Source organism: Convolutriloba macropyga, chromosome 4 (genome assembly GCF_964194025.1).
Source record: "Convolutriloba macropyga chromosome 4, txConMacr16.3, whole genome shotgun sequence".
Classification (NCBI taxonomy): domain Eukaryota; kingdom Metazoa; phylum Xenacoelomorpha; order Acoela; family Convolutidae; genus Convolutriloba; species Convolutriloba macropyga.
In genome coordinates this window covers 45,153,050-45,178,421 of record NC_134471.1, presented here as the reverse complement: position 1 = coordinate 45,178,421, position 25,372 = coordinate 45,153,050, and the positions used below count along the sequence as shown (strand labels likewise).

At 32.2% G+C, this 25,372-nt stretch overlaps 2 protein-coding genes across 3 annotated transcripts in view; both read left to right on the top strand.

Annotated features, from left to right (window-relative positions):
* LOC142338452 (uncharacterized) overlaps positions 1-20,138 on the top strand; it is a 147,636-nt gene extending 127,498 nt beyond the window's left edge. For both annotated transcript variants that reach the window (XM_075388218.1, XM_075388217.1), the window contains exons 6-7: positions 3,946-4,030; positions 19,900-20,138. In XM_075388218.1, the coding sequence (XP_075244333.1) occupies positions 3,946-4,030; positions 19,900-20,013 (199 nt within the window). In that variant the 3' untranslated portion in view covers positions 20,014-20,138. The remainder of the gene's footprint in view (positions 1-3,945; positions 4,031-19,899) is intronic.
* The window catches only part of LOC142337704 (E3 ubiquitin-protein ligase RNF185-like), a 464,852-nt gene that overhangs the window by 402,794 nt on the left and 36,686 nt on the right, over positions 1-25,372 (top strand). The window lies entirely within an intron of this gene.

The window sequence follows — 25,372 nt, the reverse complement described above, 5'->3', positions numbered from 1 at the left end:
AAAATTAGCCGAATGGAATATTAGCCGAAAAGGAGAGATCAACCAATCAGATTTGAAAAACGCACGAATTTTATTGCGAGAATAACCCAGGTTGAGGTGCCAGACCGAAAGTCGATATGTCCAGACCGTCCCAGACGGAAAGTGTCTATGTCTAGACCCTCCCAGACGGAAAGTGCCTATGTCCAGACTTTCGTGCGTTCAAAATTTTTCGTGCGTTCATCGTGCGTTCAAAACTCCCTATGTCCAGACTTTCGTGCGTTCAAAATCTTATATGACCAGACTTTAGTGCGTTCCAAATTAAATTTCGTGCGCTCATTTGTGCGTTCAAAAACACCTATGTCCAGACTTTCGTGCGTTCAAACGTGCTTATGTCCAGACTTTCGCGCGTTCAAAATCTTATATGACCAGACTTTAGTGCGTTCCAAATTAAAATTCGTGCGCTCATCTGTGCGTTCAAAAACACCTATGTCCAGACTTTCGTGCGTTCAAACGTGCTTATGTCCAGACTTTCCCGCGTTCAAAATCTTATATGACCAGACTTTAGTGCGTTCTAAATGAAAAATCGTGCGCTCATTTGTGCGTTCATGTCCAGACTATCGTGCGTTCAAAAACACTCATGTCCAGACTTTCGTGCGATCAAAAATGCGTATGTCCAGACTATCGTGCGTTCAAAAACACTCATGTCCAGACTTTCGTGCGATCAAAAATGCGTATGTCCAGACTTTCGTGCGTTCATGTTCAGATAACGTTTTTATAATGTATTCGTTTCAAGTATAGATACGTTAGGGTGATGGTTGTGGTGAAGTGCCCAAGCAGTTGCTACATTTTGTTTAATAAAATATGTTCGTTGAAAGTATTGGCTGAAGGGGGGGCCAGCGACCTAGTTATTAAAGTATGATTTGCTTCGCAACTTCAGCAAGGGTTTATAATTCTAGGTGTGAAATTGTTTTAAAGAAAGCAAAATGTTGGATGCGAATTTTCCTGCGTTCGATGTTTCGTGAGTTGAAGTTTTCTTGGTAGAAAGCTTTCACTTGAGTGAGCACTCTGTTAAGAGTGTTTAGTCAAACATGGACTCAATAGTTTTTGGCATTCTTGTTTCCATTCAAAAAATTTTCGTGCGCTCCGAGTCACAATGTCCAGACTTTCGTGCGTTCAAAATTGCTTATGTCCAGACTATCGTGCGTTCGAAATTGCATATGTCCAGACTACCGTGCGTTCAAAATTGCATATGTCCAGACTATCGTGCGTTCAAAATTGCATATGTCCAGACTATCGTGCGTTCATTTTTTTCCAGACCGTGTAATTTTGAATGCACGACGCCACATTGTGCGTTCATTTCGGTCTGGACATATCGACTTTCGGTCTGGGACCTCAACTTGGGAACTCATTCTGTCGTGATATTTTGTTCAGTAGTAATAGATGCATGTCACGTCCCATAGCCCGCTGAGGCATGGCCAAATGCGTTAATTTCATGTGTTAGGGTGGGTGCTAAGAAAATTGGCCGACGGGGCGTTTAGCCGACAAGGAAAAAATGGGAAATTTAGCCGACACTTTTATCATAATTCGCCATAAATGTCTCATTGGTCCATAAATCAGTAGTTCGGTTGTGATCGATTCATATCAAGTCCCACGGGCCGCTGAGGCATGGCCATGGCCCACGAGGCATGGCCAGATGCGGTAAAATACCTTTGTTACGCTAGTTGATAGACAGGTATATTTGTCCGCTTACGAAATAGTGTTTTAAATTGGCCAATCACAGCTTCAGAATAAGTTTTATTGCTCATTTTACTTAAATTGTCGGCTAAATTTCTCATTTTTTGGTTGTCGGCTAAACGCCCTGTCGGCCAATACGGCGGCCACCGTTAGGGTGTTAGATAATTACGCGTTCCGCTTTTGTTTGCTTACATAGTATCTCAGAAATTAGTTATTCTAATGTTCCTTCTTTTATAGTCTTTTTCGGTTAATTTTTACGTCGGCTAAAATTCTGGACAACGGGTAATCTATTGGGTACATTTTGATTATTTGGTCGCATAGGTATTTTGGCATTGGGTATTATATCCAATTACGGTTTAATATCTTGAATTACTCAATTATTTAATAAGGCAGTACCTAATTTCAGCTGACCCAGTTAAATGTAGATATCGATGGTGGCATTTTTCCATTCAGCCCTCAAATTAGCACAACATATGGGTCATATGGAAAAGAGTATGAAGTCATTCCTTGTTTGTTCCACAATGACATGTTTAAACTGTAATTACATTCCATTCCAAGTAAGTCTTCTTTCAGGAGAACACCGTCCCATGGAATCAAATATTTTTCCTGCCTTTTTCCATTTTTTGGTGACTCATTTTGGTGATTTTCTTTTTGTTGGTCCTGATGTTCCTGTTTGTCCTGATAAATTTGCTGCTTTTTCAGTACTTGTTTCTGTCCAATTTTTGGTGTGGTGTGACTTAATTTTGAGTTGTGGTAGGATAAATTAAGAGCGAGAAGAGAAAGCAAGGCACAAAATAAGAAAATGAAGCCAACTATTTTGTTCATTTGTGTTCTAAAAGAGGGAAAAATTCGTTGAAATCTGATTGTTGTTAGATCCATAAAACGGCTATATTTAATTTCCCTTAGAACTCGAATATGTATGGAACCATAGAAAAGATCTAAAAATGAAAATAGAAAAAAAAGAATTGAATTTTATATAAATTATAAAACGTTCAGTATCGCACGTTAATGTAATGCAGTAATCTGACTCAGATTTAAAACCAAAGTTAACGTATAGTGAAAATTGTTTATTCGTTTTTGCAGATAATAGAATTAAAGCCAGCACAGCACGTACACTTAAATTCAAGCACATATTTGTGCTGTTAGCATAGTATAAGCCATCTCTTTCATTAAATTGCAATTTTTCTGGATGAAATAAATATTTGCTCCCTTCAAAAACTCAATTAGTTAATGTCGTATTTGATTACCAAGGAAAATAGGGTGTTTATGGAAACATTTCTGGAAGAAAAAAACTGTTTTTAAATTTTTATTTTAAAATTTTAAATTTAATTCCTTGTAAATTTGAGAGAAACAAATAAAAACAAGTTTGGTTGAAATGACTGAAATTACTATACATCAGTTTTGTGCTTCTCAAGCAGCAAAAATTTATAAGTACTAGGAATAATTATTATTCTAAAAATTGAATAATGAAAGTTTACACTGAATCACTGATTTCATGTTTACATTAATGTAAAAAAAGAAATCAGTGATTCTGTTCGAGATTTCCTAATTCAATTTTTAGAATGATAAATATTGTTCCTATGATTTGCCTTTGAACTCACCTAAAATTGTTCTGATTTTATAAATAGTTGACAGTTATTGCCTTGTGGCTTGAAAAATTGACTTAGCCTAATCGAATGATCCCCTAATATCCTATACCCTCTTCTTTATTAACAACCCTGCTCAAATCAGCATCAAATGTGAGGCTTTTTATTCTAATCATTGACTATCTAAATATTATTAAGTTGCATAACTTAAGTAGAACTGATTGATGCCTCGAAAAGAAGCGGTAATTAATAATTTCATTGCTTCAATGTTGTGATGCCGAAACAGGATGAAAACAGAATTTTAATTGAGCTGATTATTTTAAATATAAAAAATGATGTCATGAAATGAGCAAAATGAGATTGAAATCAGAGTGCATTTTTACTCTGAAAGATGGACCGGCCAGTGTGTCTTTTGACATTATCATAGAATGGACAAGTATAGCATGTCTACAAGCAGTCTGGGATTTAAAATTTGGTTCCCGGGTTGAGGTTTTGTCTAAAAGTTAATGTACGAATTGCGATGAATGTTTGGGAAAAAAAAATCAGCTCAAAGCGCGGGCAGCTTTTAGCGGTGAATGCAGTGAAAAAGTTAATTTTTTCAACAGTGAAATAGACTGGGTTCCAACCAGGGATGTTTGTGTTCTAGTGCTCTGAAGTCAACCAACGTGGCTACTCTTTTCCAGACACTTATACATGATATCTACCAGGTCGTCAAAAACTCAGACTCACAGGTTAGATGTTACGCTAACCAAATTAACAGTACACAAAAACACTAAACATTTCGGTCTAGTCGGTGTGTTCAGTGTTCATATGTACCTCCCACTATCGTAAACAAAATTTTTTTTCTTGCCATGAGTAACCCAAACCATTGCGTGTTTTTTCTTTCATATTGTTTTGAATGATAAGTTATTTGATTTATCATGAAATCATGTTGAATTCTGGATAAGCATTTCAAATTCTACAATTTTTGACCCTCTGCGTTAAATGTTTTGGTACAATTATTTTCTGTTAAATTTAATTTTGAACACCTTATTCTTCTGCTTCGTGGTAGTTTAACAAAAAAAAACACAAATATTTGGTCAGAATAAAATTTGCGGGGCCAATGAAAAACTGAATTATCACTGAACATAATCCAATAAAATCAGAATTAACTGATAAACATTTGACTCATTTAACATTTTTTTGGTTAATGAGTAAATTTAAAGTTTATTCTACATATAAAAAGCAGATAAGGCGAACTTCTTTACCCCTAACAAGTAGCTATTGCCTCCTATTGCATAAGAGAGAGAGAGAGAACCAATAATGTGAAAGGATGAGATATCAGAGCTTGTGAAACATTTCTGTTCGACAGTAAGCAGAAGTATAGCAACTGAATTATTTCATTTAACTATTTCCCTACGAGACCGAAATACGACGAGTTTATGACTTCAGAAAATTCTATTAACTTTTTTGTACACTAAGTTAGTTCATTGACATTTTATCTAATGAACTATAAAAGACATATCAGACCATGATTAAAATTTTTCAAATTATTTTCTCGGACAATTTTTTCGCCTTGCTAAGATACGAAGCAGCAGATTTAAAACAATTTTCCTTCAAAACGGAATACATTTTTTTCTTTCTCTAAAACTGACGGGCTTAATTTAACTAGCTGGGAAAACATAGGTTTCTTTTCGGACAAGAAAAAACTATATAAAGATATTTTGAGAGCTTCCTTCGATGAATGTTTTCAGTAGAATTCTTTCAGTAGAAAAAATGTCTTGTCGAAACATTAATTGCGCCTCGAAAGTCGATTACACAATGATATTCTTCCACAAGAATGAAACAAACACCAAACCCATGCGGCAGCTGCATTTTGAAAAAAAAACAGGAATATATTTTACCTGGAAATAAAAGATTTGTGAATCTCTCCAAAAATGTTATAAAATTTTCATTGAAAAATTCTTGAAACCAAATCCTTTTAGATTTGAAATAGCGTATACGTTTTCTGATGAGATGAGACATAATGCAGCAGGAAGGCGTTTTCGAAGGAATATATGTGAAAACAAAACCCGAAAAAAGAATTCCATTTTTATTTCTCATTCAATAATTTTTTTAACTATTTATGGTACTTCCTGAATCAGTTTTTTTTTGTTTTTCTGCTGTTTGGGCGCCTTTAGGATCCAAATTTCTTATAATTTTGAAATAATGTATATCTAGAAACATTTTCCATAATTTCTTACTAATCTTAGTATTTAATAGCGTTTCCAATTTTCAAAGGCCTGAAAAGTGAAATATTTGGAAACCGTGAAAGTCATTGAAGTCCTTCAAACAATCCAGTGTTTTTTAATGTTTTGACTTATAATAACTTTTGTTTTCCTCCGCCGCAAAAAATAACATCGGCCAAAATGTGCGTTTGAAAAAGTGGGTTGGCGTGCTATAAAGTTCTCAACCCCAATTTCATTGAGGGTTGGAGCAACAAAAACCCGTAATTTCTATTTATTAACCCTAAGTACACGTTTAAAAATTGCTTGAAAAGAGATGAACTGGCGTTGAACTTTTCAAATTGAATACATTTGATAACTGAAGCACTTTTCAGTCTTATTTCCGCTTTTGACACAAAGCGAAGCGCTGGATCCGTTTATACAGTGAGCTTTATGGTCATATCTATATCTAACTTAGAACACTATATTCGTTTTAAACTCACACCCCTAGAAGTAGTGGATAAAACAGGGATTCCAGCCACCAGCCCAATTTGTCTCATCCCCCTCATGCTAGACGCATTCGGGGAAATGAGCCAAATTGTGCTGGTAACTGGAACCCCTGTTTTATCCACTACTCTATATTCCCTTAAAATCTATCATTTCCTGTTTCACTTTGTGCAATCCATAGCCACCAGCCCGATTTGGCCTATTCTCCCTCACGTATTCGGGGGAATAGGCCAAAAAATAAAAATTAACAAAAATTAAGCCCCAACCCGCACACTCGCGCACACCATGCGCACCGCACATACTGCGCATACTCCCCCTACTCAGAATCATGCACACCATGCGGACTATGCGCTCCAGTTGATTTTTTTTCAAAAAATTTATCTATATTTATACATTAGGCTAATAAAAGGGCGGAATAATTTATAGATAGATAGATTTGGCTAATAATTTATAAATAGATTTAGATTATAATCTAAGGAACAGTTTCTAATCTAAGAAACAGTTCCCGATTTAACAATCAATCTAATTCTGAATTCTAATACCTATTGATATAACAAATTTCTTAAAATGGAACTGATAATTATTTGTATTAATAGTATTTCTAATTGTAGCATTATTCATTAGTGGTTTCATATAATCTATAAGTTTATTTATCTTATCTTTTTCTAATTCATCTTTTAAACTAAGAGCTTTTAAGTCTAGGAAACCAACTCTCGAGTCATATCATAGTTCTATTTCTATCAATAATAATAAAAGTGTTCTCTTTTTTATTATATTTAATCATTCCATAACGAACTTCATCAGACATTCCATCTGTACAATTATAGTAGTTATTATTTAGGTCATTTATGATTTCATAGAACTTATGTTCGCATTTATATATTTCATTGAAATTTTCAAGAAGATCCGCGCCATTATAAGTTGTTAAATAAATAGTATTAGAACTCATTCTAGCCTTTTTTTTATCTGGGCTGGTTTATAACACATTACAATAATCATTTGAATATTGTAATGTCTTCTTTCTGTAAAAAAACCTATATCCCTGTTTAATTTATCACCCATATCATCAAAAACAATTACACTATTTTGTAACACATGCTTATTTTTTGATGTGATCATATTTATATCACACATATTAAATTCACTCTAGGGCTTACCGGTTTCTGGATTTATCCAATCTCTTTCATTTTTTTCATTTTTACGTACTATGATTATGGACCTCCGGTCATCTGTGAGACAGGTTCCTTGATCTTGATTTTGATTTTGATCTTGTTTTTGTTTATGATTTTGATCTTTATCTTCTCCCTGATCTGTGAAACAGGTTCCCTGATACACCTTCAAGGAATGTCTAACAAAACAAGTCTTTCCCCTACCAACACTGCCATAAACAATAGTGTGTAATGGTGACTTTTCATATTCAAATCTGATTAAACTTTTGTTTATTAACCCGCCAAAGCTTTCTTCTAGCTTTGTATATTTACTTGGTATTGCGTCATATACCATATAACTAATCATAATTAAGAAAATAAATATTAAAAATGCACTACCCCTCTCCATTTTTTATCAAATAAAAATTCTTATCCTATCATTTGAGGCATTCAATAATAAATTTGGTTTGATAATAAAGATATGAGTAATATCAGAATAGAAGCTATAGGTAAAGATATAAGTCTAATACCAATTGATAGTATTGAGAGATCAGAAACCGGATAATTTTAAAGAGAATAACTTCAACATTATTGTAAATCTACATCCAACTGATGGTACACATTGGGTTTTAGTAATAAGAAGAGAAGGTGGTCCTGTGTATTACTTTGATAGTTTTGGTGTTGAGACCCCGCCATTATTCTTAGGAGAATATGTTGATCTAGGCTCTAATGAAAGAATACAACAAAATGATTAATTTTATTGAGGGGCTTTTTGTTTATATATGATCTATCTTATTGATAAAGGAATTAGAATAAAGTTTGCTCTTTATAATCTAATTAATCAAGCTAAATGACCGGGAATGCATAATGAGTGGTTATGTTTGGGTTGTAAAGTTGAAGAAAAAGATATTGTCGTTGACAATGTTAATGTCAATGGGTTTCACCCACAGCGTACGACTGATTGCAATGTCAATCAGGGAACCTGCTTTAGGAACCAAGGATAGAGCCCCTTCGCAGATGTTAATGACAATGTTGATAACATTGATAGTGAAGATGAAGTTGATATCTATCTACTTAGAGAAAAAACCCAAGGGTAAAACCGCTTTCAAGCTGGGTATCACTTTTACAGATAAATGTTAATGATAGTCTTTAATCATGTCTAGATGATGATAATATAATTGTCAATGCTATATTCCCAGAAAGCTTCCGATGTGTAATAGCTGGTCCTAGTGAATGCGGAAAAACATTCTTATTAAAGAATCTGTTTTTGAGGAGTATAAAATTTGATATGTTATATGTCATTGGTCCTACTGGTGATCAATATGGAGATTTAGAGAATAAAGACATAGTGTTTATTAAAGAAATAAAAGATTTACCCCCTCCCGATCAACTTCCCAAAGATATAAAGAAACTAATATTTGATGATGTTGGGAGCAGGCAGCCGCTTATTAACGAATTTTATGGTAGAGGTAGACATAGTAATTGTAATATGATATATCTTAAACAAAATATATTCTCAGCAGATAGACAGAACGTTAGAGATAATTTCAATCTATTTATTTTCTTTGAACAAAGAGGTAGAGCTACCACAGCTATATATCATAATTTCTTTAATGGAGCAGAACTTAGTTATGATAAGTTTAGTAGTATATGAGAAAAGATGTGGGAAGTGCCTTATAATTACATTGTCATTGATAAATCTAAAAACAGAAATATTAATGGTAAACTACGAACTAATTGGGATTGGAGAGTTTTATAGTTTATTTAAGTCTATGACTAAGTGTAAGTCTAAGTCTATGACTATGACTAAGTCTAAGTCTAAGTGTAAGTCTCTGAGTAAGTCTAAGTCTATGACTAAGTCTAATTCTATGAGTAAGTAAATGTCTATGAGTAAGTCTAAGTCTAAGTCTATATTTATTACTATAACTAGGTCTTAATCAAATGCAAAGTAAAATTCAACACACCACCATTGAAATCAATTGTTCTTCCATGCACATCTTTAATATGAAATTCAATGTATTCTATTCTATCCTTTGTTACAATTTGATATAAGATATTAGTTGGTATAATAATTATCAAGTAAACTGGTGGTTCAGTTTGAGTAAACGCATATAGTACGTCTGTGTTATTTCCATTATCTTTAACACCAGATATAATTACAGTGGATGTTAATGGTACTAAAACCCATAATATCAATAATCTTTTGAGCTGTATATTTATCTTGTTTATAAACTATTTCTCTAAATCCTACTAATGGGGCAATTGAGTTTTCTATATCAAAGTTAATTAAACCTTGTTTTATTTCCATTATACATTTCATTGTTTTCTTTTCAGTTTCTACTATAACATTGCCATAAGTTTCTTCTTTTGTTAATTCTGCTATTTGGATTAATTTTTATGCGCCTGGTATAACAGCTAAATTATTTTTTTCATATAAAAATTGACTATTCCCTCTATTAACGTTAAACACTGAGTTATGAACCGATACTCTAATTAAACCTAGTTTTGCTTTATTAAGTATAGATTTACTAGAGTTAAAATTTTCTGTTGGCTTTATCATTCTAAAGTTAAGTTTGTGTTCTTCTTTAGTTGTAGTCAGAGCTTCATGTATCTTTTGTAGTCCCCATAAGATTAAGTTGTCAGTCATTTTTTAACTCATAAAAATGGACTTTGATTTGGATACAACTAATGGTTGCAATAATGATATCCACAAAAATAAGATTATAAAATGAAAACCAAATATTATAGCAACAATGATTACGGTTAATACTAATATCAATATCATTCTCAATAGAGAAGAGAATCATTTAAATATACAGGATTCATATCTAGAGATAGATTTTGTTGTTTCAGATAATGCTGGTGGTGTATTTGCTATTAATGTTAATATCAGATTAGTTAATTATGGTATGATGGCATTATTTAGTTCAGTTAAGCTTGAAACTAGTGGTGGTAGGACTATTGAAAATATAGATCATTGTCATCTTAAGCTATTGATGCATACGTTATTATCTAGTACTGATGATGAATATGAGAGTGGTTTTGTTAGAAATCAAAGTATTAGAGACAGTCAACATAAACGTGATCAAATTGCTGCAGAACGAGGTCATATGTATATGGTGGTTAAGATGAGTGATCGAATTGGGTTTGTGAATGATTTATAAAAGATTATATATGGGTTAGGATTTAAACTAATATTACAAAGAAATAATAAAGATAGAGCTCTACTTAGAATTAATGCTGATGCTGATGCAGTAGCTAATGATGGTAATATCGATATTAGAGATATATAATGGTGTGTGCCTAGTATTGATCCTAGTAATGATAATAGAATTATTGTACGGAAAGGATTAAATGAAAAGAATAATATTGGTTTTAGTTATTATGAAAGAAAGAAATTTTATAACAAGGTGCCCAATGCTACTAACTTCTTATTTTATCTATGTATGGAAAGTGGTATGAAAAGACCACAATAAATAAAAATTGGTTTTGCAAACTTTAACGTTATTGAAGAAACTCTTGACGCAAGCACATTTGATATAATGAATGTTACTGAATGTTATTGTGAGATTGTTATTGAATTTTATCCTGAGGATGGAATGAATATTAATTATGGCACTAAAAATTTTAATGAGGTCTTTAAGTAGATTGATAATTTTAAAAAAGATTGCGATGGATTACCTCTTAATAATAAACCATATATAAATCATAGAACATTCAAAACTAGTTATAGCATATATATGTATTTGATACTAGATATCAAAATGATCATTTAGGCCCACAACCAATACAGCTTAATTTTAAACTTAGTCTTGCAGTTGCAGATGTTATATGTCAGGCATTAGTATCAACTAGAAAAGTTATTAGTGTGAATAGTGATGATAATAAGATGATTGATATCATATCTTAGCTATAATTATAGTCATTGTCATTGTTATAGTTAATGTTTTTTTTAATGTTATAGTTATTGTCATTGTTATAGTTATTTTCATAGTCATTGTTATGGTCAATGTTGTAGTCAATGTCATAGTCAAACTATTTCCTACTAGTCTTAACGAAACCTTTAGCATAAATAATATCTAGTTTTTTTATTCTCTAGAGCAAGTCCTTTAGCTTCAAGTCTAATTTTGGGCTTAGGCTTAGTCTTAGGTTTAGGTGGCGGCTTTATAACAATAGGATTATACTTTTTAACTTCATTTATTTTTTCTTTATAGAAATATGATTATGTTTAATAAGTTTAAAACTAAAACATATTGTGTTGTTGGTAGACATTATAGTGGTACTATTAACATAAAAAGTTTTGTTATTTTAAAAGGCACTAAGATGTTAAAGGGTGAATGTGTTAAGTGTAAGAGAAAATAAGTCAATGGCCGTTAGTGATGCAACAAAAGAAGCCAAGGGATTGAAAGATTTCTTAAAGACTGTTGGTAATGCAACTATTAACTTTGGAAAGAAAGTTGCGAATAACCCAGCAAGAGCATTAGAAATACCAAGTAAAATAGGAAGTGCAGCTGCATGTAGAAACTCAATAGCTGCTTTATCAGCCACAACTGGTTTAATTATATTTGCAACTACTGGTGAAGGTATAAAAGTGGTGCAGAAAGGTAGAGGGTTATATTTAGGTACAAAAAGATTGTTTAATAGTAAATATTAATACTAATTATGTTATTATCAAATACTAACAACTTTAGTTTAAAAAAATACTCAACTTATTCTTCTTGCTCTTCTTATATTCTTCATATACCTTAACTAATTCAGTATACTCATCACTATCTATTTTATTATCAATCATTGATTTAGTATATAGTTTATTAAACTTGTCACTAAACTGTTTACTTAAAATATACATTTGCGAGTACTTTATAATTTTATTTTTTTTTGTATTAATTGTTTTTGATAATGAACCAAAAACAGTTGCTGTAACGAAAGCTGTGGGAATGGAATGAGGTAAACTTTTACATATTAATGCAACTGACGTTGATGCTGTAGTTGTTGATTTTGATGATAATAGTGTTTCTGTTATCTCAGCTACGTTAAAATAACTTTTATATCTGCTTAACTTTTTATTATTGTTATTAGTTTTAATTTCATAATAATTTCTAATAACTTTTATAATGTTAATATTGTTTTTGAATTTTTTGTTAGCTAAGATTTTATCGTTTATGTTTTGTTCTGAGAAAGAGCTAAATTTAGGATAAAGTAAGGTGCACTGGATTTAGTTTCTTCCATTTTAATTGGCTAAAACAACTCTCAATCTCTTTCATTATATCTTCATGATTAGAATCTTAATGCATCTTTAGTCTTGCTTTTTCTTTGTTGTCTACTAGCTTACTTACTAATAAAATAGCTATTATAAATTGTACTATTGTCTTTTTATTCTTTATAAGGGCTTCATCAACAGCAGAAGTAGTCTTTTTATTAACTTCTCTGAAATCTTTTAGACCAGTAGTGAACATATCATCTAGGTGAATGTTAATAATATTCTGATTAAACTTATTACTATCAATCTCTAGTTTTAATTGATAATCAATCACTACCAATTTTTTTACAAAAGTTAAATGTATTTGGAACTTCATTTGCCGATTAAATAAACTCATTAATTAGTTCTTCATTAACTTGTATTTTGTTTAGTTGTAAGTTTTAAGTTGTAACTTTATCAAAGTCACCCTTTCTTAGTTCAGTTATATTTTTACTGAAAATGTCTATTTTATTAGAAGAGGATAATAAGTTTTTGCCACAACACTCTTTATTAACAACGTCTTTTTCATCGATGATTGGGTGTACATTTGTAATTTTATAGGTATTTTTCATGTCAATATTATTGTTATCTTCTAAGAATAATTGACGGGCCTTATTTGTTCTTAGATTATTGGTCATTGCTGATCCGAGAAGCGGATTTTATATGTTGGCGGTTGTGTTTTTAAAACTTCATTAACTTTAAACAATTCTCTATTCCAGTTAAAAGTGTATCCTGTAAAGAAAATGTTGCGTTTGTCAGCATTCCTAACATAATCGCCAACTTTAAGTTTTGGTTTAATCTTAGTAGAAGTAGATATAATATATCTAACTTTATCAGGATTATTAAAAGCATCAACGGGTGTCATAATAATTGTTGAATGAACGTTATTCTTATATGTTACAACAGCATCATTCAATATATTTATCCAATAACATCACCATCGATGAACATTGATTTATTAATTATGTGTGATAATGTTCTACTAAATCTCTTTATCAATACGGCCTTTAAATCACTATAAGTAGATTATAATTCGGTTTAATATTGTATTTACTTAGAGATGACTTGTCAATTAAATCAGCATTCTCTTCTAATCTTTGTTATTTGAGGACTGATTACTTCTTTAGCTAATAGTTGTTGTTTTTGCACCATTATTTATTTACCATAATTCAAAACAAAATTGTCTAGTTTTTCTTGATTAATAATATTCATAGATAGTAGTTGTTTAGATTTATTTAACAATTCAATATAATCCATCTTGCCCAGCTTTTGTTTCTAGTATAAGTAATTCTAATCTTTCTATGAATTTGTTGGGGTCACCCTTGCTAAGACCACTAGCTTCTCTTTGTTTATCAGTCTCGTAATCAGTTTCTTCCTCTTCTTCTTCTTCTTCTTCTTCTTCTTCTTCTACTGCTCCTTGTTCATAATCACTAGTATCACGTCGATGTTTTTCATCTTCACTGGAGGTTGGTATCGATATAACCTGAGCAGTGGGTTCACCGATACTAGCAAACATTCTTCTTATAAGCTTTGATCTATTACATTTAGTATCTCTTTTTTGTTTACAACGAATATCCTTCAGAAATTGTTTTATTATGTTTTCGTCACCATTTACATCTCTTTCGGTCGCATCTTTATAAGTAATAAACATAAGGAGGCCCTTAGAAAAATCATAGACTTTACTTTTCAATTTTATACTATCAGGTACTAGAGATATATCCATACCATTTATTGTAAATTTGTTTGAATTTGGATCTACTGATATTAATTCGAGTTGTTTATTTGTTTGTTTACCCATTAGTAATAAAACGTCAATCATATCATTGTCTACAGTAAATATTTTGCCTCCATCATTTTTTAATTTTACAGGTGGATCGGGTGTGGGTGTTAAGAGATCAGCTGGCTCATCAAGAAAGCTGTTTTGTTGTTGGTGCTCTAAACTCTTCAAAACATTAGTGTTACTGTTTAATGCTGCTGACGTTTTGTTTTGAAGAGCTTGCATTGCATCACTGTTTGTATTCAAAGTTTTGGTTAAAGGATCAAATAGTTCTTCTTTGTCACCATAATATTCTTGTTGTATTCATTTATCTTCTGTTCTATTCTTTCTGTTTTCTTTTTCTAGATTGTTTAATTCTATAAGTTCATGTAGCACATTCATTTTTTATAGCTCATTATATAGTTTAATTGCAACCTTATTTAACTCTCTATAATCATTAATGGTTAGTTCTAGAATATTATTATTAGTTGGTCGTTGTCTAAATCTAACGATTCAACATTAATTTTATTTACTAGATCTCTTTTGAATAGATATAGATTCTCATGATGAGGATAGCTTTTAATATTATTTACATAAAATCTTTTATCATCAAATGTGTTTAGACTAATCTTACTTGTTTTTTTACTGTCATGTTATCACCAACATTCTGTATTGTTCATTCATCTACAGTTCTCTGTGTGTTATACATTAGTGCATTTTAATACTCTTCATATTTAGCATTGTTACATTTCTTTATTCCTTTCTCTTTATTTTTGTTTGGGTAATCTTTAAAGCTGTATGTCTTTGGTGAAAGAGCTGTAAACTCTTCTTTTAATTTACTTCCCGATTCATGTTTGAATTTGCCGGGACTTTATTATTAGTTTTGATTGCTGCTTCTAGATTGGACAGATCCATGTGTTTGTCGGGTACATTACCCTCAATAAAGTTTAATACAGAACTATCAATATCCATATAATGGAGCTGTAAATCTTTGAGAGATGGTTGAAGAATAATATAGAATATATCATACATGTGTAATTTACTTAATTCTAATATAGTAACATCTACATATACTGGAGAATCATATTCTATTTTTTTCATTATATATTTAATTTGGCTATAATCCTTATATCTAGTTATATTCTTAAATGTTGGTTTACTTATACTTTTCATTATCTTTTCTTCATCGGGTAAGAGCTTCTTACTTTGAAGGAAGTGTAAGGGATTCATGCACATTCTTCCATATTGTGAGTTGTTCATTAATTTCCTTACATCCTTTTCCGCTTCAGTTTTAGCTGTTGCTGTTTTACTAGTATTGCTTTGAATAGAGTCTCTACATATATTATCTTGTTTAAATTTAATTATTTTATGAATTTTAGTTACCTTTACACTCATTTTAACATAGAACTTTCTTTAACATCGTATAATGAACCGTATATTCTGTTTTGTTGTTTTGATCTAAGATTGATTTCTCTGTTCTCGCCTTACCTGTCTCCCTTTCTCTGTAGCCTAATTCATTATCTTTTACCTTTCTTTTATTAGGCGTTAATGCTAGTTGCTCTGTTCTATCTTTACAACTATTAGTATAATTAATATCACAAACTATATAGAAACCATGATCACTGTCATCTGAAGTATTTAACATTTAATCTAGAGTTGTGCTATCGTACTCAAAGCCCTTTTAAAGTAGCGTTTGCATCATTGCATAGCCGTATAGGTTGTTTGCGTTTATGTACCAGATAGACCTCTTATTAATATATCTATCACCCATCATACCACATTTACCACCTCTCTTTGCTTCAATGAAATCATCTAGCATTTGTTCATCTTGTAAAGTATCTAATGTAACCCCACTTGACATTAACCAACTATCAAACTAAAACCCAGGAGACTTACATAATATAGAGGGTTGAGACCAAATTCTTTCATACTTATATTAACATATTCATTCATGCAGTAGTCTAATATTTTCACATCTTATTCTGTAAATACTCTATAGTTAGATCTTTACCAGTTTTATGACTGTTGTCTTTATTAAAGATATCGACTTCTTCTTGTGTTGGTAATTTTTAGATAGTGAGTATTTGAAGTCTTCTATTTTTAGATTACCTATTATTTCTTAGTAGGAGTCTAAATCAAGGTGTTCATATTGATATAATGTTTTAGTTTTACAATGGTATAAATTTGCCATTTGATCCAGAGGCATAGCTAAGAAGTTATAACCAACTAAGAATTTAAGACAACCAATACTAAACATCTTAGACTTACCAGCAGCTAGTGGTATGTTATCTACTTTTCTTTTATCATTATTCTGTTTAATGAGTTCACTATATAGAAGATTTAAATCATAACCAGAGCCATCGTGGAAAATTACAGGATTGAAGTTTTGTTGTTTGTATTACAAATTTTACATGCTGGTCCTCTATGTTTCATGATAGTGATCTCTTGCTTTATTATTATATGTTTTAGCACATATGTGACAAGTGTTTGTAGCATTATGATATAATTTACCTTCTTCTGTAAATACCATCTTTTCAATGTGCTTGAAGTTATTCTCTGTTTTTATTCTGATAGGTCTCGGGAAAATCTTTTGATACAGTCCAAACCAAAGTAGTAATTGAATTTACCCTTCTGTTTGAAGAGTTCACTGTATAATAGGTTGAAGTCATAGCCGGAGTCATTGTGGAATATTACAGGAATGAAGTTTTGTTGTTTATACCTCAGATTACATATTTTACATGCCGGTCCTCTATATTTACCAGTTTGATGACAGTGATCTCTTTCTTTAGTAATACATGTTTTGCTGCATATACGCCAAGTGTTATTGGTTTCATGATCTAGTTTATCATCTTTATTAAATAAAATTTTTTCATTACAATTGAAGTTATTCTCTGTTTCTATTTCTAATAGATCACTAGCAAATCTTTTGATACAGTCCAGACGAAAATATTATTTGAAATTACCTCGCAAGGTGTAACCAACACTTATTGGTATATGTTGAGCTATTACATATTTGCAGTCATTAGATGAGACGTTAACAACACAACATTCTGTATCGGCGGTTATAATATTTTTTATATTCTGACGTTTATGTACATTTATAAAAGTAGTGTGTTTTTCTTAGGACAAACAATCTCGGGTTTGAAAGAGTGGCTATATTCGTGAGCATAATGGATCTTCCAAACTAATATTTTTACATCTTTTCTATCTTTATCAAAATCATCCGCCGGTTTAAACAATTCTACTTTGCCCTCACCACAAGGTGTGTATACTCAAATATTAATATTGTACAATTTCTGTAATCTTATTGTATAAGCAAAGTCATCTACATGTTGTTGTCTTGGTTCAATTAGATTATTTACATATATACTCTCAAGTGTTGCATGGTCCATAGCGGGATGTAGCCAAGCAGTAATAGTTAGTTGTAAGCAGTAGTCTTTGGAATTGCGCATATTTAATATCGTTTTAGAATGGTTGCGATTGGGGATAAATCTATGTAACTACCAATAGATGCTTTAGTTGCTTTAATATTTATCTGAATACTTTTTAACCCAAGAAACTCAAAGTCATAGCCATAAACCTCGTATATTTCCTTTTCAAAGTTTAATCATTGTGTGAAGTCTCCATTTTCATATAATGCGTTATCAAAAAATAGTGAGTGTTGAAGAATATTTTAATAGTTTTAACTTCTTCTTTGGTTCTCTTCTTGTACTCACACCTGGATGTGATCTTATATTTCGAACTCTTAACTTTTCTAAACTGATAACAGTTTTTTTTTCTAAAGAGTTATTAATAGCTTCATCTATATCTTCGATGTAATTTCCAGCTTTATCAGTAATATATATATATATATATATATCTTTCATGTTCTGGCTAGAGTTCGTGCTGAAGTATTCTGTGTTTTCTAGATACTTACGATTATGACTACATGAATGAATAGTTAGAGCTTTTTTATTTTTAAATTCTGCATGACATTCTTTACATTCAAACTTAATTCTAGAGTAGATGCTATGGCGTAGCTTGGCCTCCGGTCCATGTTCAGTTTTAGGCTTAGGCTTAGTGATTGGTTTAGTTTTAATAATATCTTTGGTGTTATATTCAATTAGTTTTAGCTCTGAGGAACTAATATTTTTCTTCTCAGTCATACACCGTCTCCATAGTTTCATCTTCCATTTCCTTTCTCACACTGTTTAGCTGTTCATCACTTAAATTGTGTTTGATAAATTGTTTCCTGGTTTCAGAGGTCAAATCACAAATAGAACAAAAGTTTACGCTTTCTACTTTACACATCCTTATTTTTTAAAGACAAAAGTTCATTTTTGAAATTATACAAATTAAAAATGCCCAAATCAGTAAAACGTGTTATCTGTAAAGATAAATCTTGGAGAAGGTGTTGTGATAAATGTTTAGATAGTTTATTTGAGTGTTATATCTGTAAAGGTTACTTTAAGAATAGACATTATATTAATCATATGAATATACATTATAATGATCCTATTCTATATATAACCTGTATTATGTGTAATGTAAATCAACATATCAGTGGGTTTAGATTTAAAAATTTTAAGTGTAGATTATGTCTTTATCTGCATAGATATAGATATAAACATACCAGAGATAGGTTAAGGGAATATGTCGAAAACTTTAACATAGAACTTTAGAGTTAAGCTGAAAAACACTAATCAGTGTGTTTCCACCGATCTCAGTGTTTTTGACTGTATACAGTCACACAGCAGGGGTCACCCTTTTTAAGAACTGTGAATTTGGTTTTTTATCTCACTTAGTTTCATAGTAAATCATCAAATCGGGGAATGTTCACTGGAGTCAGTGAGGAAGGAACCCAAACCTTCCGTTTGCTAAAGCAACCTAACTAGACTCGATGATTTAACCACTCCGTCAAGTCAGACAGAAAGTTTTAGTTTTAGATTGATTAAATATTGATTAGAGAACATATGAAAATTTTTTTTAATTATTATTTTTTTCAATTTTTTTGTTCAAGTTTTTCGCAAGTGGGTTTACGTGATTTTTACATGGTCTCTCTAGTTACACTAGTATCTTGGATACGTCCACCGGAGTCGGTGAGGATAGAACGCGAACTATCCGCCTGATAGTGGATAATTACCGGCTTAACTCTGTACTAGTGGATCCGCGAAGCGGCTTCACCGATTGCACTAAGTGAGACAGGAGTTGATAGATTTTAAGGGAATATAGAGTAGTGGATAAAACAGGGGTTCGAGTTACCAGCACATTTTGGCTCAGTTCCCCGAATGCGGCTAGCATGAGGGGGATGAGACAAATTGGGCTGATGGCTGGAACCCCTGTTTTATCCACTACTCCTAGAGGTTTTTATTGGGTCCAAAATTGATGAAAATTGTATATACTGTATATACACTATAAAGACTGTGATCAGACCTTCTAGACCGAATTGACCTCTGATCAGACCGAACCCAGACCATGGTCCAGACTAAAAAAGATTATGATCAGACCTTCTAGACCGAATTTACCTCTGATCAGACCAAAATCAGACCATGGTCCAGACTATTGTGCGCTCGAACCGCTTTCCAGACACTGTAGTTTCGGTCTGGGAACACAGGGGCGTGCGCTCGATTGGGTCTGATCGTAGCTCAATTTGGGTCTGGACCAAAACCTGGGATACAATTGACCCAAACTTGAATTGAAAAGCGTGTTTGCAGATCATATATTCATATAAGACTCAAATACTACGTTTACATATTATATATTCATGCAATTGCTCATATTTCATTAGGGTGGTAACCGGACGGGTGGTTTGGTGAGCACAGCCAACAAGGGAGGCGGTCGGACAGGGTCAAGAATATTGCCAGACCAGCCCAACACGGAAGAGAAAGGATGTCCTTGCTAATATCCCGGCAGAGAGCTACTCTGCCGATTAGATGGCACTTTTCAGTGGGACGCTAATTGGACAAAATTAAAGTTCACTAAAAAGTAATGTTTTATTTAAGAAAATGAAATTCAGATTTGAAAAAATTTGGTTTTACAACTTGTTCTGATTCAGCTTGACCGCGTTTGAGTTAAGCCCATTATGCATTGAATATTAGCACTCAAAGAAAACACTTTATTACCTGAAGCAGATGTTTACAGCCCAGGAGAGCCATATAAGCTCGAGATAATGCTAACTTTTCTAACTTATTTATTTGGTTGAGACTATCCAAGTTTTTTTCATGCGTTTTTTATCAAATAGTATCGTTGACTGCGACCTTTATCAGTTAACACATGGTCATCCCAGACAATTAAGGTCGGCGAAAAGTACCCGATATCGGTCGACGACTGTCTTTTCGCAACCAAGTTCGAGAAATTTTCAGAAAAAAAGAGTAAAAGTCAAAGAACAAAACAGTTGGTAAATGCAATTTGCTGTGTAAATCGAAATCCAACCAAAGTTTTGATTAAAAATACCTCAAAAGACTGAAACTGAATTGAGTAATGAGCCTTCAAGACTTACAAACATCATCGAGGACATGCGAAAACAGTTAAAGCAAAAAAACTAAATCGTACAAGAACGGAAATAATTAATCGACAATTAAGCTCAAACGATCTCAGAACAAAACCATGTCAATGAAAAACAAAAGCAGCAGATAGAAATAAAAGATAATGCAAACGCGTACCAGTGTCGAATGATATCAATTGCAATCGGAATTCGGATATTTACAGGATCCGAACAGTTCGCTATTGGAAAAATTAATGACTCACAATAATCAAAAGTCGGCTACTTGTTTGAGCCGTCGGAACTAATTTTTTCCAAAAATTAATAACAGAAACACTAACCATCTTAGAATTTCAGACAGTACAAACAAAAAACAATCTGATGTTTTTTATGATACTGCGGTTCAATCTTATCCCTCTGTAACAATTTTTGATTTCGGACAAACAGTCGAACAGTATTCGTCAGAGCAAAATACCAATCACTCATTTTTCATGCCGGTCATAATAGTATTGATTAGGATTTTTTGGGGTTGGCCGCAGCATCTCAATTATGCGAAACTCTTACAAAAGCAATTAAAAAGTTGAAACCTCACCGACTTCCACTTTTTAAAATTCTACAAGTTAAGAGTGGCCATTATGGGCGTGAATCGAATAGTATTGAAATTGAGGAGTTCAGTAAGCAACTAGGAAAGATTGCTTTGGAGTTAAATGGAACATTTAAATGGACAAAAGTAGAGGTTTTGAAATGCAACATAGCAACATCGGAAATATCTAATGACGGACGGTGTTCACTTAAATCTGGCTGGGTACAAAAAATTGTCAAGAGTATTCGGAACTATTATCAAGAGCATATTGCTCTATCACAAAGCATTTCATTGCGACAAATTCAGCATTTTTAATCAATCCATTGGTTGTGTGACTTTTGTCAGCAGAAAATGAGCATTTCCAAACTAATTTTTTTCACCTTTTTGCTTAGCACTTCAAATGAGAAATTTATATATTCGGTTGTGTCACAGAACCAAAATTGTGACCATTATAATGTGAGAATTAGGTTCCTCTTTTTCGTTTTTTATATGATTGCAAAATTGTTTTTTTTACACTTCAAGCGTTTTTGAGTTTTTGCCTCTTCAATGCACGCAGTTAAAAAAAACATGACTTTTACACTAAATTTTTGACAAAATGAACTCAAAACACAATCCTAACTGAAACTTGGCTGAATTAAACAGATTTTTATACATCGAATTTTTTGAATCCCAATAGCAAATTTTACTCAAAATCAAGGTCATCAAAGAAAGGTGTAAAAAAGGGCGGGGGTTTTACCATCTGTGTTCCTAGCGACATATCTTCAAAACAGCGAAATGATCTAAATGTACTCAATGAAAGCTTTGTTGAGTACTTATGGGTAGAAAATTCTTGGCTATCGTTTAACAAAATCTTAGTTAATGCTTCGTATTGTCCAAATAAGAACTTGGGAAATTATTTTATTGACCAGTTAACATCAGACACTTCCTCGGCGTACTCAAACACTGCACCTTTTTGCGATTATAATCTCAATTAATTGAAAAAGAGAGAATATAATTTTTTGGATGAACTTGCATGTAATTATGGACTTGCTTCATCAAATACAGAAAAACCAACACGAGCCATAAGCAAGGCGTAACACTAATCCATCATGGGCTTCCCAGCTAAAACCAAATTCGAGATTTTGAGATGCTTTTCCCAATAATTGAAATGGATACCTTGATATTTTTGTACACTACCAATTTTCATGTTGAACCTGAAAAACGATAGCGAAGGTTTATCAGTAGAAACAAAAAAATATTCGATGCATATAAGATTTCAAATCAATACTGGAGGAACTTTTCTCATTGTGAAGATGGAAATAGCATGTGCAATGTTTTTGTAAACGTTTTCAGCACTACTCTAGAGTTGCACGCCCACTTATAGAAAGCTTTCAACCAGAAAGAAAAATAGCAGAAAACCTTGGCTAACAAAAGAGCTGAGAGATTAAATCATGGAAAAACATGAAATTTTTATTATCTGGAAAGAGAGCCCATGGGAGCAATCGCATACCAGTTTCAAATATCAGAGAAAATTGGCAAGGCGTTTGAAAACATCCCAAAACAAGTTTTGAAAACAATTTTCTTTCAATGAATTACCAACAAGTAAAGAACAACGGAGTTTCATCAATAGAAAAATTGACAAAGAAAGGGATTGTCTCACTATAGACAAACAGGTGAATGGTGAAAGAGAAGTAGAAAATGAACTTGATATTGCACACTGTCTCAATAGAAGTTTTCAAAAATAAGGCTTATACAATGGGCAAAATTTGAGCGCTCCAAATACTTCTCACATAGATGTTAGGGAGTAGTTTTGCTTCAGAACAGTCACACTAAGGAAATTCTATGATGCCATGGATTCACTCGACAACCAAAAGTCTTCAGGTCCAGGAATTTTTATTGCTTGGGCAATCAAGTCAGCAAAGTTTACAATTGCAACCGATTTGCATATCGTTTTTAACGCATGCAATAGTCAAAATATTTTTCCAGAAAATTTAAAAATTGTTTTCATTACACCGGTATACAAAAAGGGGATGTAAAAATGTTTGCGAACTATTGGCCTATCTCAATTACTAATGTTTGCAAAACTCTTTGAGTTTATAGTTCTCAATCATTTTAACGAATTTATACAAAAAGAAAAAAATTTAACGTAAAACAGTTTTGATTTCAAAAACATACGTCTTCTTCAGATACTATTGTACACTTGATCGAAGATTTATAAGAAAACTATGGTTTTTCTAAAATTTCAGTTGCTGTTTTTATTGATCTAGCTAAAGCCTTTATTTCAATATTGAACGAAAATTTTCTCAGAAAGATTAAAGCGCAATGATTTTCAGAAAATGCCTGTTGATTTATTTGCTTCATTTCTTAAAAAAAAGATAGCAGTGTGTTAAGATAAACGATTTTTACTCTCAATGATTGGAAGCAAATCATGTTGTTCCATAGTGAACAGTTTTTCTTCTCTACATTAATGCTTTAGGAGAAAGGCTGCAAGGAAAATTTGCATAATTCTATTTGCTGATGACACAAGTTTCCATTTTAGCAGAAACAAGATTGCTGAACTGGAAAAATGTGTTTCTGAAATACTGGAAAAAACATAATTATCTAAAGCAAAACAAATTATCCATGAATACCGGTAAAACTGAACTTCTTTGCGTCTCGAAAGAAATTAAAAATTTTGATTCAACAGTTTTTCGGTGACAAGAAATTAAACCAAAAAATAACTGCAGATACTTGGGTATAATGATTGATTCTAATTTAAATTTTATTGTACAACTCAACAAAATCCTGTCAAATATGGCCACAGCGATTAGATCCATATAACTTAAACATTAATTAACCGACAATTCAATTGGGGAATTAAAGTTGGCTGTATGAGAAAAAGTTTGAGAGATCTAGAGATCTCTTAGTAAAATTTGACATTTTGCCAGAAGAAATTTTAATGAGCCAGTTGAGTGCTTCAAAACTTAGGAATGATATTTCCTTACTGAAATCAGACCACACTAAGAGTTTTTTTCTAAGTGGGAAATTCTTAGTAAGAAAAAACAACAGAACTAAACAGCTAAATCGCCTAAGGTCGAGCAGTCGATCATTACAAAAAAGAAGCATCCAAAAATGGAATGAACTTCTGCTTGAAGTCCGGATTATCAGATCACGTTCACAGTTTAAGCGCATGTTAAAACAGCAACTTCTCAAACAGTTCAAACTTGTACCATTGCAAGAGAAGGTTTGTGGCTTCAAAAGTTATATTAAATTTTAAAAAAACGAAAACACTAATTTTGATTTTGAACATTGTACTAATTTTGTTTATAACATTTTGGATTTGTAATTTTTAACCCCAAGGTTATAATTTATTTGTTTAAAAAAAAAAGAAAATTATGCAAGAAAGCCATTGAAATGTCATAAGCTTTTAAAAATTGCAGCTCAGAAACCTCAAATAATAATGCTCTGAAATGTATTGAATTGCACTGAACTATTGTATGAAAGGGACTGAATTCAGCCGACTTTAAAAAAAATCGTCTGATTGTCAAAATGCAAGTAAACAGACTCTTTTTGAAAATTTTGGGTGATCATCTTGACAGTTACACAATTATGAAACTATAGAAAAGTAAAAGTTTATCCTAGTATTCTTTGTTCCATTGCATTCATGCATTGAATGAACACAACAGTGCTGTTAAAAATCGTTTGAACTGTCATTAGGCGTTTTGTGAAGAACTCCGCACAGATGTAGATGTGCCGATGGAAATTGACACTGCCGTTTATCTTGATGAGTTTGCCTCCAAATAATGCTGGTGCGTCAAATTATTTATTAAGAGACTCCAGATTGAGCTCTTGCCTGCCGAAAAGCTCTCAGAAAGCATAGTTTGTAATGGGTACCCGTCTGTTGAGAATGCCTCCGTTGATTATTTATGACAGTGTATCCGCCTGCAGTCGTATATTTGATAATCATGCAAAACGGACATTAAATGAGCTGTACTTGAAGACCTTACAACTAATCTCTTTTAAGCTTCCTCCAGTAGGGGTTTTAACAAATTACGTGGTGAATTTTTTCGGATTGGTACAATTTTTAATTTTTTATTTTAAGAAACTCTTTCAAAGCATAGCTTAAACTTCAACAAATCCAATAATATGGAAGACAGTGATTTTACTCACCTTTTAGCTGGCTTTAAACTCCGTTTTAGGTTTTCCGTCCAATTAATGACTTCAGTAATCTGTCCCTAG